Genomic DNA, 17673 nt, shown 5'->3' on the forward strand with positions numbered 1-17673 from the left:
TGTGCTGCTCGTCCGACCTCTCTTCTTTCTTCATTTTGATCGCATGTCCCTCAGGGGTAGTGTAGGCCTTCCGAGTTGGGAACAGGTTCGAGTCACACATGGTGGGTCTGCTCTCTGAGGGAATTCACAGAGCAGCCTTTACACCTCACATTATGAGCAGGGGGATTGAGGTGAAGCAGAAGGAAGGTTGAGAGCTTCCCTCCATGTTGTTCTCAAGCAGCAAAGCAAAGCAGCTTATTATAAACCAGTTATGAGGCATCGATATGAATTAAACATCATGCTTCCGTTATTGTTTCAGTTGTTTGATTGTAGTGGTGGATGCAAGTTTAATCCTTAACTATGAAATGCTTGTAAATTTGCTCTTTTTGGAATACTGGATGCCATGATGCTTTACTTCAGGAGTCAATGTCCAGGGCATTTACTGATCAAGCTCCTAGTTAATACTGAAAAATGGACTCCACTGACCCATAACTAATCCCTATATTGTCTGCTATGTCGAGCGCTGCCACTTGTTGATTCTCTGTTATGATTCATTTCATGGTGGAACATTTTCATCTGTTGCCAGTGCTGAAGGCTGGCCATTTCTTGTGTCTTCTCCAAGACACTTCCTGCCATAGCGGAATTCCATATCCAGTCTGGTGTTTGTGGGATATAAAGGACACTGGTCCTGGTGTACGCCGAATGGCCAAGGAGGAATCTTTGAAATTGTATTTGTTCTCAATAATATTATGATACTTGTTCTGATTTTCAGATTCCATGTTGACTTGGCTCTGAAGCTAGAAGTATTAGACTGTGAACCCCAAATTCTGAAAATGTATATAATTTGTATATTTTAGTATGCTCAACTAATCTTTAGCCATTTGCAAACTTCCCGTTCACGTTCAAGTTAAAAAAAGCCTCATCTAACTACAGTGATACCTTGGTATACGTCCGCTTTGGAATAAGTCCAACTTGGTATACGTCCTGTTTGGACAAAAAAAAAATGAATTCTGAGGTGTTCAGAGACATACTGTCTGCTCAAATCCAGCTAAATGCAGTCAAATTGATTGGGCGGCGTTTCATGATACAGATGGACAATGACCCAAAACATACAGCCAACCCAGGAGTTTATTAAAGCAAAGAAGTGGACAATTCTTGAATGGCCAAGTCAGTCACCTGATCTTAACCCAATTGAGCGTGCATTTCACTTGTTGAAGACTAAACTTCGACAGAAAGGCCCACAAACAAACAGCAACTGAAAGACGCTGCAGTAAAGGTCTGGCAGAGCATTAAAAGGAGGAAACCCAGCATCTGGTGATGTCCATGAGTTCAAGACTTCAGGCTGTCATTGCCAGCAAAGGGTTTTCAACCAAGTATTAGAAATGAACATTTTATTTCCAGTTATTTAATTTGTCCAAATACTTCTGAGCCCCTGAAATTAAAAAAAAAATACTTTAGTTGCCTCACATTTTTTTTGCAATCTTTTTGTTCACTGAATTAAAGCTGAAAGTCTGCACTTCAACTGCATCTGAGTTGTTTCATTTAAAATTCATTGTGGTAATGTACAGAACCAAAATTAGAAAAAAGTTGTCTCTGTCCAAATATTTATGGACCTAACTGTAGGTGTGTTTTCAACGTGCATTCCAGATTATTCCATGTTATCTGCTATTTGCTGGGGTTGAGGAGAAACTCCATTTGCTCTGTGACTCTGACCAAGAAACATTTTTATTGATTCAGGACGTCCAAATGGAGTTTGCATGTCCTTCTCTTTGCTCCTTGGGTTTGTTACATGAATTCTGCCTGTTCATTGTTAAACTTTCTTAGTCTAGTCATAGAGGTCTGAGCCTATCGCTGTGACACTGGACACAAGGTAGCACCCAACTATGATGGGACATGAATTCATCACTGGACCCAGACACAGAGGCAAAGCCACAGTGACTCAGACGGGACTCCAGTTAGCCTAACCTTCATATTTTGGGGTGTGGGTGGGAAATTGGTGTACCGAGAGAACAAGCCATGCAGACATGTGGAGAACGTGCAAAATCCACATACAGAGTGATAAGCCCAGTCAGCTCTGGGAGTGACATTCTGTGGCCCATCCATTGTTTGTTCCTGCCTTATATCAGATGCTGTTGGGATTGGCACTGACTCCTCATACTCTTTTTATGAAAAAGCTTCTTTAGAAAATGAATGGATGGATTGGATGAATGACAAGTTACGGTCCTTTCCATGCTGGTCTCTGTTAGTGATTTTCACCTTAATCCAACAAAGTCCTCCAGTCACTCAGGTGGGCACAAGTTATCGGAAAAGAGTTGCCTACATCTACTAAAGATTTCATCTTCATAGCTGCTTTCTAAGTCTAACCTCTTTCTGTTTCAGTATAAAACATTACGAAAGACAGCCATTTCTTATCTGTGAGATTTTTGCAAAGTGTTTCTTAGAACCTGAGGGTGAAAAAAAATGTTTTACTCTTGTTTTTTAGGGCCACTCAGCAGAGATCATTTCGTTGTCATTTAACACAACAGGAGATAAAATCATCACAGGCTCCTTTGACCATACTGTTTCATTATGGGATGTTCAGTCTGGAAGGTAAGCAAGCTCCTCAGGCATGAAAATTCTATATCTGAGAGTTCTTTCTTATAAAAGCCCTCTTCGGTTTATTTTTCAGAGTAGCCCTTTGAAGATTCTGGTGGAGTGAAGTGTGCATTTATTTATGTTATGGCTATTGATCTAGATAGATAAAACAGTATTTCCCTTACTTTTATAAATATTTCATGTTGGTAAACCTTGGAGAAATCTTTGATACAGATTTGTAATGAAGGTTGAATCTGTTAGCTGCAGGATATAAAAAAGAATACCAGCAAAAAAAAAGAAACAAAAAAGGCTAAGCCTTAAGTGGAAATGAGAGCATTTTTAATTTTCTGAAGAAGAACACATGCAGCATTAATCTTTCATATGGAATATATATCCTGGATATAAATATCTATACCCCAACCAAACTTTCATCCATTTTCTACATTCTGTTAATCCAAGTTCAATATCTTTGCAAAAATGGCTGCTGGACAGTGTAAAGATAGGCATGTCATACACTGTTGTGGATGGAAGGGTAGTAGGAACACATGCTGACAGGACTAACAGGTGCAGAAATATTGGAAGAACCCTTGAGGTTGGTATTCTTCTTCTTCTTTCGGTTGCTCCTGTTAGGGATTGCCACAGTGGATCATCTTTTTCCATATCTTCCTCTTGAGCGACAGTTACTAAGAATACGTTATCCTCCAACCCAGTAGAGGGCAGCATGTAACTGTATGCTAGACTCCCCACTTAGTACGATAGCAGTGGTACAACCTTGAAGTGGGCAGCACGCTGGCATGTGGCCTCACGCTTGGCTCCTTGCTCTCTTGTAGTGTTGCCTGAATCAAACGAAGGCTTATAGGACATTTCTAGGACCGAGCCCAAAAGCACTTAGCATATGTCTACAAAAGTACTTCAGCGCTGCAAGTTAAAAGGACCTCCTTGTCACAGAGCCATTGAGCCTGGTATTGGGAGTGGAGCAGAGCAGAAGAGGAAGACAGAGAGAGATTCAAGAAAAATCAAGAACATGAGTAGGGAGAGTATTAGAGACGGGTTTTGAAGTGGGTTAAAACATACGTTTGGTGTTTTCCAAGTCAAAGTTATTTCTTCAAAGTCATGATATATATTCATTTGCCACATGAAATTGCGTTTTATAGTGAAGCATAGTTTTTAAATTTTATAAATTGGAAAAAGACAGCTAGCCTGCTCTTACATTTTATGACAAAGCTTATGCGTGTGTCTCACATTATATAAAAATTCTCTCTTCTTCATCTTTCCTCGAGCAAGCTTCGTCTTCTCTCTCTTGACTCTGGCTCCTGGAACTGCGGCAGAAGGCTTCTTTTATGAGATACCTGAGAGTATCCCTGTTGGCCTGTTAGCCTGGTCTGCAAGCACAGCAGGGTGTGTTGGGAGGCAGACAAAGTAGGGCTCCCCAGTCCCTGCAGCACCCCCTGGCAGCACCCCCAGAACCCAACAGGGCTGAGTCCACAAACTCCATGTCCCAGAGTGCCCTGTGGGAATCTGGAGTGCAGTAGCAACTGAGAGAGGCTGCCACCTTGAAATTCCATGTGTATGTTCTCTCCCCATGTCCTTCTGTGATGTGGGCACTGGCCGTCCACCACAGGATATATTTTTTGCTTGTATGTCTACTTGCAGAGGTCACCATAGGGTGTGTTGTGACACACACACTGCTTTCTTTGCCAAGCTATAGTCTGCTGATAATCCTACTTTTGCTTCTTTATTTCTGTTTCCTCAGTGGTTATATTTTGACATGATGACAGATGTGTATTCAAATCATGTGATTATTTTTTAATAATTGGCCCATACTTTTCACCTATTACATTTAACATGGCCTACAGAGTGAGATTCATGCAAAATGGATTTTCATTGTACTCAGTACAAATAACAGTATCTATATATATATATATATATATATAATTCACTAAGGCAAGACACCCATGGAAAGCACGCCGGAAGGGGCGTGGATTCACTAAGCCGCCGACAAGTAAGATACCTATGGCGCACGCAGGAAGGAGCCACACCCACCAACTCCAAGACCATTGGATACGACGACAACTCGCAGAGCCACGGCCACTAACTCAGGCGCGATGACACAGAAAGAACGGCGTCATTTATATTCGTCTGTCGTAGAGGCCTCATGTACCTCCGAGCCACCTTGACTGTTCATAGAGGCAAGTTTCTCGCGGAGGTGAGTCGCCATATGCAGCGTGTAAAACTGTTTGCGAGGGGTATCCCATGGGATCCTTAAAACATTCCTTTACAACTGAGGTTAAAACACAATGAAGTAAGCAGTCTTTAAAAACCGAGTTTTCGGTTACGACGCACGACCGCGTGCACCATAGCATACTGTTTTACACGCTATATACAGCAATTCGCATCCGCGACAAACATGCGTCTTCTTCACTCAAGGACAATTATATGTTGCTTTCTCCAGAGTTCCATCTTTTCATTCACTTTCTGTTGTATCCTCAAACCCTCCCTTTTTAGACAACTGTGTCTTTCCAGAAGTGTTCAACCATCAATAAATAATTATGCGGCGTTTGTTATGGCGCGGGTTCACTATTGTGTTGTATTTTGCTCTCTCCAGAGTTCCATCTTTTCATTCACTTACTGTTGTATTCTCACACCAACCCGTTTTAGACAACCGTGTCTTTCCAGAAGTGTTTAGCATTCAATAAATAATTATGCATGAGATTGAGTGTGTGTCTACCCGGCGCAAAGAGGCGTGAGTAAGCCGTTGAACCCCATTCGGGCTGCAAACCGTGGAATTCCCACTAAGTGTGACTCATACGCTCCCACTGGTTGCGTCCCTACCCTTTGTACACACCCCCCTCCCACCTCGCTACTATCGTGGTCGGGTGTCTTGGTGGATTATATATAGAAAAGCAGCCAAAACCGTACAGAGCAATGAAACGTCTATGTGAGTCACATGTGCATCTGGACTGTGTAAAGACAACAACAACTCCAGTGACGAGTTGGAGGTGGGCACATGAGCGGGCAGTGCATACTGAACGACATATCAGCAGACTAGCACGATGGATTGGGCTAAATGGACGTCCTCTCCTCCCATTCCAGACTCTGCGCTGTGCACCCCCAGGAGGCGAGTGCCTCCTCCAGACAGAGTGGGGCGTCCGTCCTGGTTAGGCACGGGCCTCAGGTACAGGGCTTTGAAGCCCAGCCCTGTAGGGACCGTGGCCACCGCCAGCGGCGCCCGGTGCCTGATTATCCGGGAACCCGACACTTCCGCCACACCAGGAAGTGCGGGGAAGACATTGTGGCGCCGGAGAGCTGCCAGGAAGGCAGCCGACACTTCCGCCACGCTGGGCGTGGCCAAGGATGGCGGAAGCACCTGGGGCTCATCCGGGGCATTATTTAGAGGCCGTCTCCCTCCAGTCATTGGTGGAAGTCGGGTGGAAGCAGACGGAACTGGAGAGAGGACGGGAGGCGGCCAGGAAGGCACAAAGACTGTGGGCCTGGACTTGGGGAGATCGGTGCGAGAAGGCTACTGGGGTGCACGTGAGCACAATTACTGTAAATAATACTGTAAATAAATGGTGTGTGGTGACAATATGATGTCCGTCTGTCTGTGCCGGGGCCAGCTTTCACAGTGGCGTAGTCGTGCGGATGATCCGTCTGGTACAAGACGGGGACCTGCTTCAAAATCAAATATTTCTGTGAACGGCCCGGCGCAGCAGCGGACCCCACACACTGGCCGCAGGGCGGCCGTGCAGCAGCGGGCGTTTACCCCGAAACCGCCGCGGACGAAGAAAGGCCATCCCCAGGTGCGGAGGAGGAACGGACCTCGCTGGGCGCAGCGGGCTCCGAGCAGCGTTGTTGAGACGGACAGCCAGGCGGCGTGGCGATGAAGGCCACACCGAGGCAGGGGCCTCAGCACGGGATTCGGGAGGTGAGTACCCTGCCCTGCGGGTTGGATGTACCTTGTTCTCCGCGGGGAGGGCGAACGGATCGCGTCTGTGGCAGGAGCACGCCCGGGCCACGGGCTGTCGGCAGCGGCGGCGGCGCTGAGAAGACCGCTGAGTCGAAGCCGCAGCTGCGGTGCGGCGAAGAGGCGTCTCCGCAGCCAAAACAGGGGAGACAAGATGGCGCGGGCTGGAAGTCCCGCCGCTGACAGGCACGGGATTGGCGGGTGGGTCTTGCGTGCCCGCCGATGATTGGATAGAGGCGGGCCCAAGGAACGCCAGTCTCGTGCCAAACCGAGACCCGATTGGGCCAGAGGGAGTGGCCCAGAGGAGGCAGGCGTCGCGTGGAGCTGATGGACAGGTAAGCCCACCGACGTCTGTCTCTCTCTTTCCACCAGCGCTCGGCGTGCGTCGGAGGAGTCCTTCGCCCGCCAAGCCCCTTTTGAGGAGTTGCTGCGTGTTCTAGTCGCTCAGTGCGAGCAGCTGATGGAGAAGGCGGTCGCGTCGGGAGTGACACCGCGTGAGACGGAGGAACGGCGCGGGCGCTGGAACCGGAGGCAGGCAGAACACGGCGGGAGTGGTGAGTGTTGCCGTTCCCGTGAGCAAGGGGGTTCGCGAACATGGCGTGACCGATTCGGGACGACCGGCTCAGTAGGCAACCTCCCAACAGCGGATGCGGCGGTGCAGACAGCTAGCGAGGCGAGGAGCTCGAACACGCAAGGGCTGGTAGGATTGGGGCGGCTGAGTGCCCTGGGTCCTAGCGCCCTGCGCTTCAAGCCTGCAGCTGTCTCCTGTCGCTCTGCCTGGACGCAGACGGGGCTGGATTTGAGCTTTTGCTGTGCTCAGACCCAGACCGTCAGCGCGTCCAAGAAAAGAAGGAGGAACCGAAGGGTGAATGCCGGTTCCTCCGATAGGAGAGAAGCGGCGCTGTGCGCGTCCGGAGAAGGGCCGTCCTCTGTACGAGCAGAGGAGATCCCTGGGCGGCTGGGCGAGCCGCCTGCGAGAGCGGTGCCGCGGACGAGCGGACGGGCATGGAACCTGCGGCGGCGGACTTCAGCAGGCAAGTTGGGGGCTGTCGGAGGGGGGCAGGAGCACGGTCGATACGGAGACCGACGGGGCGCTCGGGATGAGTGTCCTCGCTGTGCTTCTGGCCCTCTTTTCTTTATTTTACAGGCCCGAAGCCCGACGGCGCTGAGGCCGACGTCGGCGGGGACCTGCCCGCCTGGACGCGGCCGCTCAGCGGAGTGCTCCACGCCGGGAGGCCTACAGTGACCCGCTGGGGAACAGCGAGGCGTAGGCGGCGCAGACCACAGGGGACGCTTGCGCGGGCGAGGGTGCCGAAGACGGATGTCCCAGGGTGCCGTGTTGGACCCTGGGGACATAGTAGGACCCTCGCTGGGGGACGTGCTGCCCTTCGGGTTGTGCCGCTCGACCCCGTGTCCTCGCTAGCGGTGGGGCACTGTGGCCCCGCCGGGCGGAGCCCGGCGGGGCCAGGAGGGCGTGAGGAGGGCTTGTGCCTCCTCCAGACCGCGAGGGGCGCCCGTCCTGGTTCTGTTGGGGCCACGGGTTGAGGGCATGGAAGCCCTTCCTGTAGGGGCCCGTGGTCACCGCCAGGCGGCGCCCGATGCCGGTTTATCCCGGCGGTTGCCGGTCGGGCAGGAGCCCGGCGGGACGCTTGAGGACCGGAGGAGGGCGAGTGCCTCCTCCAGACAGAGTGGGGGCGTCCGTCCTGGTTAGGCACGGGGCCTCAGGTACAGGGCTTTGAAGCCCAGCCCTGTAGGGACCCGTGGCCACCGCCAGGCGGCGCCCCGGTGCCTGATTATCCCGGGAACCCCGACACTCCCGCCACACCAGGAAGTGCCGGGGGGAAGACATTGTGTGGCGCCCGGAGAGCTGCCAGGAAGGCAGCCGACACTTCCGCCACGCTGGGCGTGGCCAAGGATGGCGGAAGCACCTGGGGCTCATCCGGGCATTATTTAAGAGGCCGCTCCCTCCAGTCATTGGTGGAAGTCGGGTGGAAGCAGACGGAACTGGAGAGAGAGGACGGAGGCGCCAGGAAGGCACAAAGACTGTGGGCCTGGACTTGGGGAGATCGGTGCGAGAAGGCTACTGGGGTGCACGTGAGCACAATTACTGTAAATAATACTGTAAATAAATGGTGTGTGGTGACAATATGATGTCCGTCTGTCTGTGCCGGGGCCAGCTTTCACAATATATATATATATATATATATATAATTCACTAAGGCAAGACACCCATGGAAAGCACGCGGAAGGGCGTGGATTCACTAAGCCGCCGACAAGTAAGATACCTATGCCGCATGCAGGGAGGAGCCACACCCACCAACTCCAAGACCATTGGATACGACGACAACTCGCAGAGCCATGCCCACCAACTTGGGCGCGACAACACAGAAAGAACGGCGTCATTTATATTCGTCTGTCGTAGAGTCCTCATGTACCTCTGAGCCACCTTGACTGTTCATAGAGGCATGTTTCTCGCGGAGGTGAGTCGCCATATGCAGCATGTAAAACGGTTTGCCAGGGGTATCCCATGGGATCTTTAAAACAATCCTTTACAACTGAGGTTAAAACACAATGAAGTAAGCAGTCTTTAAAACCGAGTTTTGGTTACGACCGCGACGCGTGCACCATAGCAGACTGTTTGACACGCTACATACAGCATTCGCATTCGCGACAAACATGCGTCTTCTTCACTCAGACAATTATATGTTGCTTTCTCCAGAGTTCCATCTTTTCATTCACTTTCTGTTGTATCCTCAAACCCTCCCTTTTTAGACAACTGTGTCTTTCCAGAAGTGTTCAAACATCAATAAATAATTATGCGGCGTTTGTTATGCCGCGGGTTCACTATTGTGTTGTATTTTGCTCTCTCCAGAGTTCCATCTTTTCATTCACTTACTGTTGTATTCTCACACCAACCTGTTCTAGACAACCGTGTTTTCCAGAAGTGTTTAGCATTCAATAAATAATTATACATTTGATTGACCGTGTGTCTACCCGGCGCAGAGAGGCGTGGGTAAGCCGTTGAACCCCATTCGGGCTGCAAACCGTGGAATTCCCACTAAGTGTGACTCATACGCTCCCACTGGTTGCGTCCCTACCCTTTGTACACACCCCCCTCCCACCTCGCTACTATCGTGGTCGGGTGTCTTGGTGGATTATATATAGAAAAGCAGCCAAAACCGCACAGAGCAATGAAACGTCTATGTGAGTCACATGTGCATCTGGACTGTGTAAAGACAACAACAACTCCAGTGACGAGTTGGAGGTGGGCACATGAGCGGGCAGTGCATACTGAACGACAAATCAGCAGACTAGCACGATGGAGGGCCGAGTGGACGTCCTCTCCTCCCATTCCAGACTCTGCGCTGTGCACCCCCATCCCTCCGTCTGGCAGGAGAAGGCGCGAAGTTTTCAGTCACTTCAGACGATTGTGTGTTGGTTCGTTTCGTGCATTGTTACAAAGTTGCTTTTCTTGCTGATTTATTACATTACCGATTTTTCAAATGATAATTTTCTCCCTGTGCTTAAAAATCATTAAAAAACCGGCCTGATTATGCGGCGTATGGTACGCTGCGGGTTGGCTAGTTTTTAATAAAAGCCTTAGACTTTTGAAAGAGCAATGCCACTTGCACTTTGCATTTTCCATGGTGTGTTGTGCACACGCCAAAAAAAAGCAGGTTGCTCAATAGAGCAGATGGACGCTCCGCAAACCAATTATTACACTTTTTAATCCATGATGAGTCGCTGTTGCTGTGGACATAAACGCACGGACACCCACTAATACCGAGACAGAGAATGAGCAAACCTCATGCAAGCTCTGCCGCTGTGTAGAGGGAATGGCAACTCTTCACTACCACTCTGCTTATGCTGAAACATCTTTACTAAACTTCAACCTGATTAAACTTTGATAAATTGAAGTTGCTAAAATGGCTCGTGTGTGTGTGTTTGTGTTCACTCAGCGAAGGTCTGGTGCTCTGATCATTGGTTGTTCCTGCTTTGCGTCTCATGCTTGCTGGGGTGGGCTGCAGCTGCCCTGGGTAAGAGGGTTAGGAAAATGGATGAATGTGCAAATGTATGCCTATAACATCTATTCAGCTCTTGTCACTTGATTGCATGCTACTTACATATTCAATATTGTCTTTCAGCTAAGCTATGAGATACATACATGTATTAATCTAGGGTCAGCTGGCAATATTTTTGAGAAATAATTAAATAAACTAATGTACAATGAAATAATATATGAGTTCATAATATGTGATTTTTCCAGTTATTATTGTGTAGTTGTCGACAGAACAGAAACAGCAATACACACCTAGGCATCAGCATTCAAAAATGTCAATAATTGTGTGTGGCCGCCAGGGGGTGCACCAGCCACTCAAACCCAACACAGACAGGCACAGGCACAAGTGTGGCACAAAACAAGACTTTTTATTTAGCAGCTATCGTGAGAAACACTTCCAAATAGTCGTTTCCCACCTGCCCAAGTAGAGTCCCAAAGCACAACACAGCAATAAGCACAGCACACGGTACTTTGTCATTCTTCTATCTCTCTCTCTCTCCCTCCTTCCACCTCCACTCCTCCTGGTAAGCTTTATTTGCTTCGTTCCAACTCCAGCTCTCCAAGTGAAGGAAGGTGGCTCCTTTTATGCTGGACCTGGGAGCACTTCAGGTGGTTCATCCACGTTATCTGCAAGTACTCCCAGATGTGGTGGAAACCCAAACTAGCCCCCACAGAACCCAACAGACCTCTGCCAAACTACAGCTCCCATGGAGCCAAACGGGAATCCGAGATGCTGCTGCTGCAACCCAGGGGGGCTGCCATCTAGTGCTCCGGGGGAGGCAGTGTCCCATGCATGTCTGCTTCTCTTGGTCCTTCCATTACATTGGCCTCCTGGCTGGGAAAGGGGCCACAGCAGTCCATCACAGGTCCTTGGAGACGACTTTCCAAGGAGAATCCGCACCCTTGGGGCTCAAAGGGTGCCAAGCTGCAAAGTGAAGTGCACAGCCAGTCTTCTTTTTATAGTTAAAGTGGTTTGCTTTTTGTTTTGTTTTTTTTTTTTTCCTTTGTAAAATGACATGGATACAGTATTTTGCCATATGTGTGTAATATCAAGATCAATACTCAATAGCATTATTGGCATGAAAAACATGAATATTCAGTGCGTTTTAAGGCTTTTCCTCTACAATTGAACCCCAGTACATATAAGCTCCATTATAAAATTGCACGGGTCCATTGCTAGCATGGAATTACTTATGTATACAATATGGATACTGATGGGATCTTTCATCCTGCTCTTCACTCACCAACCCAAGATTTTCAGGGAAAAATTCTAAATTTAAATCCAAAAAAGAGGCACTCATGTTGCAACTCAGTTTCTTAAACTTAAGTGTCATTTACTTAAGAATGATACACAAGCCTCTCATTCCACATCACCCATCACACCCTCAGATTCTGCATCAGAAGTTGATTTTCTAATATCAAGTCTGGTAAAAATGTATCTCTCTCAGTTTAGCCTCTGACAAACCCAGAAGCTTTTTGGCACAAACACTTCAGGCAGACTCCATCTTTTGCTAAGGCGTTGACGATAAAGCAAGCTTAATATGAAGTGGTGGTAGCAGCACATAAGCTGGACCCACCAGGCTAGGTCTGAAGATGGATTTGGCACCAAGTTGTAGCTTTGTTCTAGATGGCCATCCTTTCTGAACCCAATCTAAAGTCCTTGGCTCTGCTGTCCCATTTACATAGAAGACATGTTTGTCTTGAGATTTTCATAGTTCTCTTAGGTTTCTTTCAAATGCACAGAATGAAGAACAAATATTGATGGGTATTTTGTATTAATACGTCTTCCTTGTAGGCTTCTATTAGATGAGTCTATGAAGAGTCTCCGTTATTCTGCATTGCGATACCTGCCAGATTTCTCCACTAGGCCACTAACGTCAGTGTGGTCAACCATGGCTCCATCTTTCCAGAAGTATGGGACCAACTCCTCTATTTCTGTACCAACAGGAAGTTGTTATCTTTTAATTGCTGCTACCTGCTGCTCTGAGTCATCACCATGTTTAGTTCAAGCTACGGCATATTCTGACTTTATTATCAAATAAAGTAACTGTCTTGCTTTAAATGTGGATTTTAATATTAAAAAACATTAAATTCAAAAAATGATAACTAAAATAAAATATCAGTGTTTAGTTAATTACTGTGGGCAAACAATTAGAGAACTGAAGTCATATGAAAAAGTTTGGGAACCCCTCTCAGCCTGCATAATAATTTACTTCCAACCAAAAAGATAACGGTGGTATGTCTTTCATTTACTAGGAATGTCTGAGTATTGGGGTGTTTTCCGAACAAAGATTTTTAGTGAAGCAGTATTTAGTTGTATGAAATTAAATCAAATGTGAAAAACTGGCTGTGCACAAAATGTGGGTACCCTTGTAATTTTACTGATTTGAATGCATGTAACTGCTCAGTACGGATTAATTGCAACACCAAATTGCTTGGATTAGCTTGTTAAGCCTTGAACTTCATAGACAGATGTGTTCAATCATGAGAAAAGGTATTTAAGATGATGAATTGCAAGTTGTGCTTCCCTTTGACTCTCCTCTGAAAAGTGACAGCATTGGATCCTCAAAGCAACTCTCAAAAGATCAGAAAACAAAGATTGTTCAGTATCATGGTTTAGGGGAAGGCTACAAAAAGCTTTTTCAGAGGTTTAAACTGTCAGTTTCAACTGTAAGGAATGGAATCAGGAAATGGAAGGCCACAGGCACAGTTGCTGTTAAACCCAGCAGGTCTGGCAGGCCAAGAAAAATACAGGAGCGGCATATACACAGGATTGTGAAAATGGTTACAGACAACCCACAGATGACCTCCAAAGACCCACAAGAACATCTTGCTGCAGATGGTGTATGTGTACATTGTTCTACAATTCAGCTCAATTTGCACAAAGAACGTCTGTATGGCAGGGTGATGAGAAAGAAGCCCTTTCTGCACTCGTGCCACAAACAGAGTCGCTTGTTGTAAGCAAATGCTCATTTAGACAAGCCAGATTCATTTTGGAACAAAGTGCTTTGGACTAATGAGACAAAAATGGAGTAATTTGGTCATAACAAAAAGCGCTTTGCATGGCAGAAAAACAACACCGCATTCCAAGAAAAACACCTGTTACCTACTGTCAAATTTGGTAGAGGTTCCATCATGCTGTGTGGCTAGTTCAGTGACTAGGGGCTTTGTTAAAGTCGAGGGTTGATGAATTCAACCAAATTCTTAAGGATGATGTTCAAGCATCAGTCACAAAGTTGAAGTTACGCAGGGTTTGGATTTTCCAACAAGACAATGACCCAAAACACAGTTTGAAATTAACAAAGGCATTCATACAGAGGGAGAAATACAATGTTCTAGAATGGCTGCCACAGTCCCCTGACTTGAATATCATTGAAAATCTATGGGATGATTTGAAACAGGCTGTCCATGCTTGGCAGCCATCAAATTCAACTGAACTGGAGAGATTTTGTATAGAAGAATGGTCAAAAATACGTCCATCCAAAATCCAGACAATCATCAAAGGCTATAGGAGGTGTGACCCGTCATTTGCGCGATAGACATATGCGTGCCTACAAAATAGCGCCGATTAAAACGCGCCATCAAAATCGCACCGACAATATCGCCCTGACAAAATCGCGAAAGTTTCATTAAATATGAATTACTAGGATTACTAAGATCACGCCCTGCATATGTAGGAAGAATTGCAGCAAGGGCGTCCCACTCTCTTGGCCTCTCTCGCGATTTTGTCGTGGCAATTTTGTCTGCGCGCATTTGTCGAAAACCGGTTAGCGGGTTTGTTGGCACTCATTTGTCGGTCGCAATTTTGTCGGGGCACATATGTCTATCGCGTTTTTGTCTGTGAACCATAGGAGGCGTCTAGAGGCTGTTATATTTACAAAAAGGAGGCTCAACTAAGTATTGATGTAATATCTCTGGTTGGGGGTGTCCAAATTTATGCACCTGTCTAATTTTGTTATGCTGCATATTGCATATTTTCTGTTAATCCAATAAACTTAATGTCACTGCTGAAATACTACTGTTTCCAAAAGGCATGTCATATATTAAAAGAAAGTTGCTACTTTGAAAGCTCAGCCAATGATAAACAAAAAATCCAAAGAATTAAGAGGGGTTCCCAAACTTTTTCATATGACTATATAATTGATAGCTTAAAAATGTGTTTTGTGAGTAAGAGTTGAGTGATGGACAAAAATGTTTTTCATTTTTGAATCATTGTCCAAAAATATATAAAAATCACATGAAATAATCAGGACAATTTTTTCAATATATACCTGTCATGCTCTTTAGAAGTTGTGACATCTTTTGAGTTGATTTTTTTTTCTTTTTTTTCAACTAAATCCTTTCTTCTTTTTAAAAGGAGAGTCCACACATTGATAGGACACCGGGGAGAGATCAGCAGTGTGCAGTTTAACTGGGATTGCTCACTCATTGCCACGGGGTCAATGGATAAAACCTGCATGGTAAGATCATAGATTATTATTACTTTGTTCTTTACAGCTGATTCTGATCCCCAGATTTTAAATAAATCCATCTTAATGTTGAAAATTCAGTATCGGCCCATTAACTAAATTAATTAAAACAGAGATAAGATGGCGTCACTCCTAACATACATTTGCTAGATTGCCAGCTGTCTGTTATCAAACGCACTTATTCCAGTTTAGTACTAGATGCAGTCCAGGAACGCATCCCTGTGCCAATCGCTGGTGCCAGTTTAAAGTCACCAGTTACCCTTACCCTCATGTCTTTGCGATGTTGTAGGAAAACCAGAATACCCAGAGAATAACCCGTGTTAGAGCAGTAAGTGGGTGCAGGATTGAAACTAAGGATGGTGAGACCACAGGCCAGCAGCACTTATAACTGTACTGCTGTCCAAACCGGGCCACAATTCAATGTGGTGAATTCATAGAGCTATGTGAATAATTGTCTTGCTGGAAAAGAGTTGTCTGGTGGAAAATGGGCATTGGTCTGGTACGGAATGGACATAGCAAGTTGATGAGCATCATTATGTGGCAGGGTCGATTGGTGCCCAAAAAATGCATATTAGGGATCAAAAAATGGTATCAGGGCTCACTAGAGGGCATTTATGACCCACGTGGCTGGGAGATATGGGCTTGCCAATAACTCTTCAAATCGAATCCGGTCAGTGACTCACTGCATATGAACTGAGCTGAGGGAAAATGCTGACTGCTTGGGAGATGGGGAGACCATAAAAACAGCGAGAACATGGGGAGTGGACTGGAAACGGTATTTTGAGTTTGTTTTGTGAAAGAGATATGAATAAGCCACCCAAAGTAGATAGTTGGGAACACTGGCTTGTGGTAGAGAGGCCTAATGGGGCAGTTTTGGCCATCTTTTATTTTGTGTTATTTCTTTAATCATCCCTGCCGTTGGTATCACTTTAATTAATCCCCCATTTTGGAAACATCTTGGCTGTCTTTGCATCGTGTATATAAGTCGGAGTGCCCTCCAAAAGGTGCTCAATTGCAGGTAACGCCAATGCTGCAATGTTTTTTCACTGATACCAACTCATGGAGTAAATACCATTTCTTATCCTGCCAACCTATGACCCTAAAAAAATCCCAGCACTCCTCTCTGCATTTTCAGTTCTGCGTGACCATCTTGAGTGAACCTTCAGAGATGTAATAAGAAACCTCAATTGTATGAATGAGTTTTTGTTACGCTGAACCTCACACGGCAAGTGCTTTGATGGTAACTTTTACTGCTGTCTTAATTGTGTAATGTGCATTTAGTAAAGGATTTACTTCAACATCCTTAATATTTCATGCAGTCAGTACATTGTCAAAAAATGTAGACGTGAGCGCCAGTAGCCTCTGCATCCTAAGAACCAAGTTACTCCAATTATGTCTGTAACATTTCAGGAAATATTTACTGCTGTGTTGCTGATCTTTCTGATCATAAAATAGGTCATTATGGTAGCAATTGTTGAGAAGATTTGATCATTCATTGCAGAATTACGGTAGTTGAGGGTTTCTTTCACAATTTGGCTCAAAAACGAATCCGCACATCGACATCTCATAACAGGCTTTAGTTTCGAGTTTGGTATTTTTCCATCCAGCTGTTTTAGCCGTCCTCAAGAAACGGTGATACACAGACAGAAACACACCCGTCATCGAGATATCCATGTTTTCGTTGTCAGAGTAGACCCTAAAATGTCAAGTTTTTGACGAATCTAAAGCTTTTGCTCCTCCCCATAGACAATAGGTTATGGTGGAGGAGATCGCAAAACAAAAAACAGTTTTTGCTATTGATGAATTAGGAAAAATGTGTTTTAGTTATTATTTTTGTTTAATCTTCAGCTCTGGGATGCAAATAATGGAAAACGCTTAGCAACACTGACGGGGCATGAAGAAGAAGTCCTGGACGTTTGCTTTGATTACACTGGGCAGTTCATTGCAACTGCATCAGCAGATGGTATGCTTTTATTCTTCTTCCTCTTCTTAGTTATTATTAGGCTAATTATATGTCAAGGTTGTACTGTACTATTCATAATGAAGCCTATGCCTTTCAAAGCAATGGATGTCCCAGTTTCTTTTATCCACTGTATAATTACTAATCATTGTTTGACATGTCAAAGCTGTTTCTTATACTTGACATGTGAGTGTTATTTATCATAGTTTTTCCTCGGTCCTTGGTATGACCTTAACCTCATGTGCTCACTAAGCATGGCGTGGAGAGCAGTGACGTGCTTCAAGTTGATTAGCCCATGCAAGAAAGAATTTCACTGGACTCCGTCCACATGGCAGTAATGGTCCTATGGGCCATGCCGTTAAAACAGAAAATAATATAGAAACTGGAAAACAACAACTAGGGGAGAAAGGGCAAACTCCAGTTAGGTGGTGATCCAACTCAAATCCAGCAGAGGTTCTAAGTGCGGTGGGGCGGCCTTGCCAACCACTGCACCGCTGTGCTCTCTTTGTATTGCACAGAATCACAAAGCATTTCAACAGAGTGGCAGCTCCAAAGTCCTGGGTTCAACTATTAGCTACTGCCTGTGTAATGCATTTCTTCTAGGTAAAGTACTTTATTCCACCATTAAATGCATTTTGCCAAATTATTTGCCCCTTGTGCTTATCCT

General features: G+C 45.9%; 1 protein-coding gene across 1 annotated transcript in view; it reads left to right on the forward strand.

Moving 5' to 3' along the window:
* daw1 (dynein assembly factor with WDR repeat domains 1) overlaps positions 1 to 17673 on the forward strand; it is a 56181-nt gene that overhangs the window by 33033 nt on the left and 5475 nt on the right. The window contains exons 8-10 of the mRNA XM_039759916.1: positions 2462 to 2568; positions 14935 to 15037; positions 16895 to 17009. Of these exons, the coding sequence (XP_039615850.1) occupies positions 2462 to 2568; positions 14935 to 15037; positions 16895 to 17009 (325 nt within the window). The remainder of the gene's footprint in view (positions 1 to 2461; positions 2569 to 14934; positions 15038 to 16894; positions 17010 to 17673) is intronic.

Source organism: Polypterus senegalus, chromosome 1 (genome assembly GCF_016835505.1).
Source record: "Polypterus senegalus isolate Bchr_013 chromosome 1, ASM1683550v1, whole genome shotgun sequence".
NCBI classification, from domain to species: Eukaryota; Metazoa; Chordata; class Cladistia; order Polypteriformes; family Polypteridae; genus Polypterus; species Polypterus senegalus.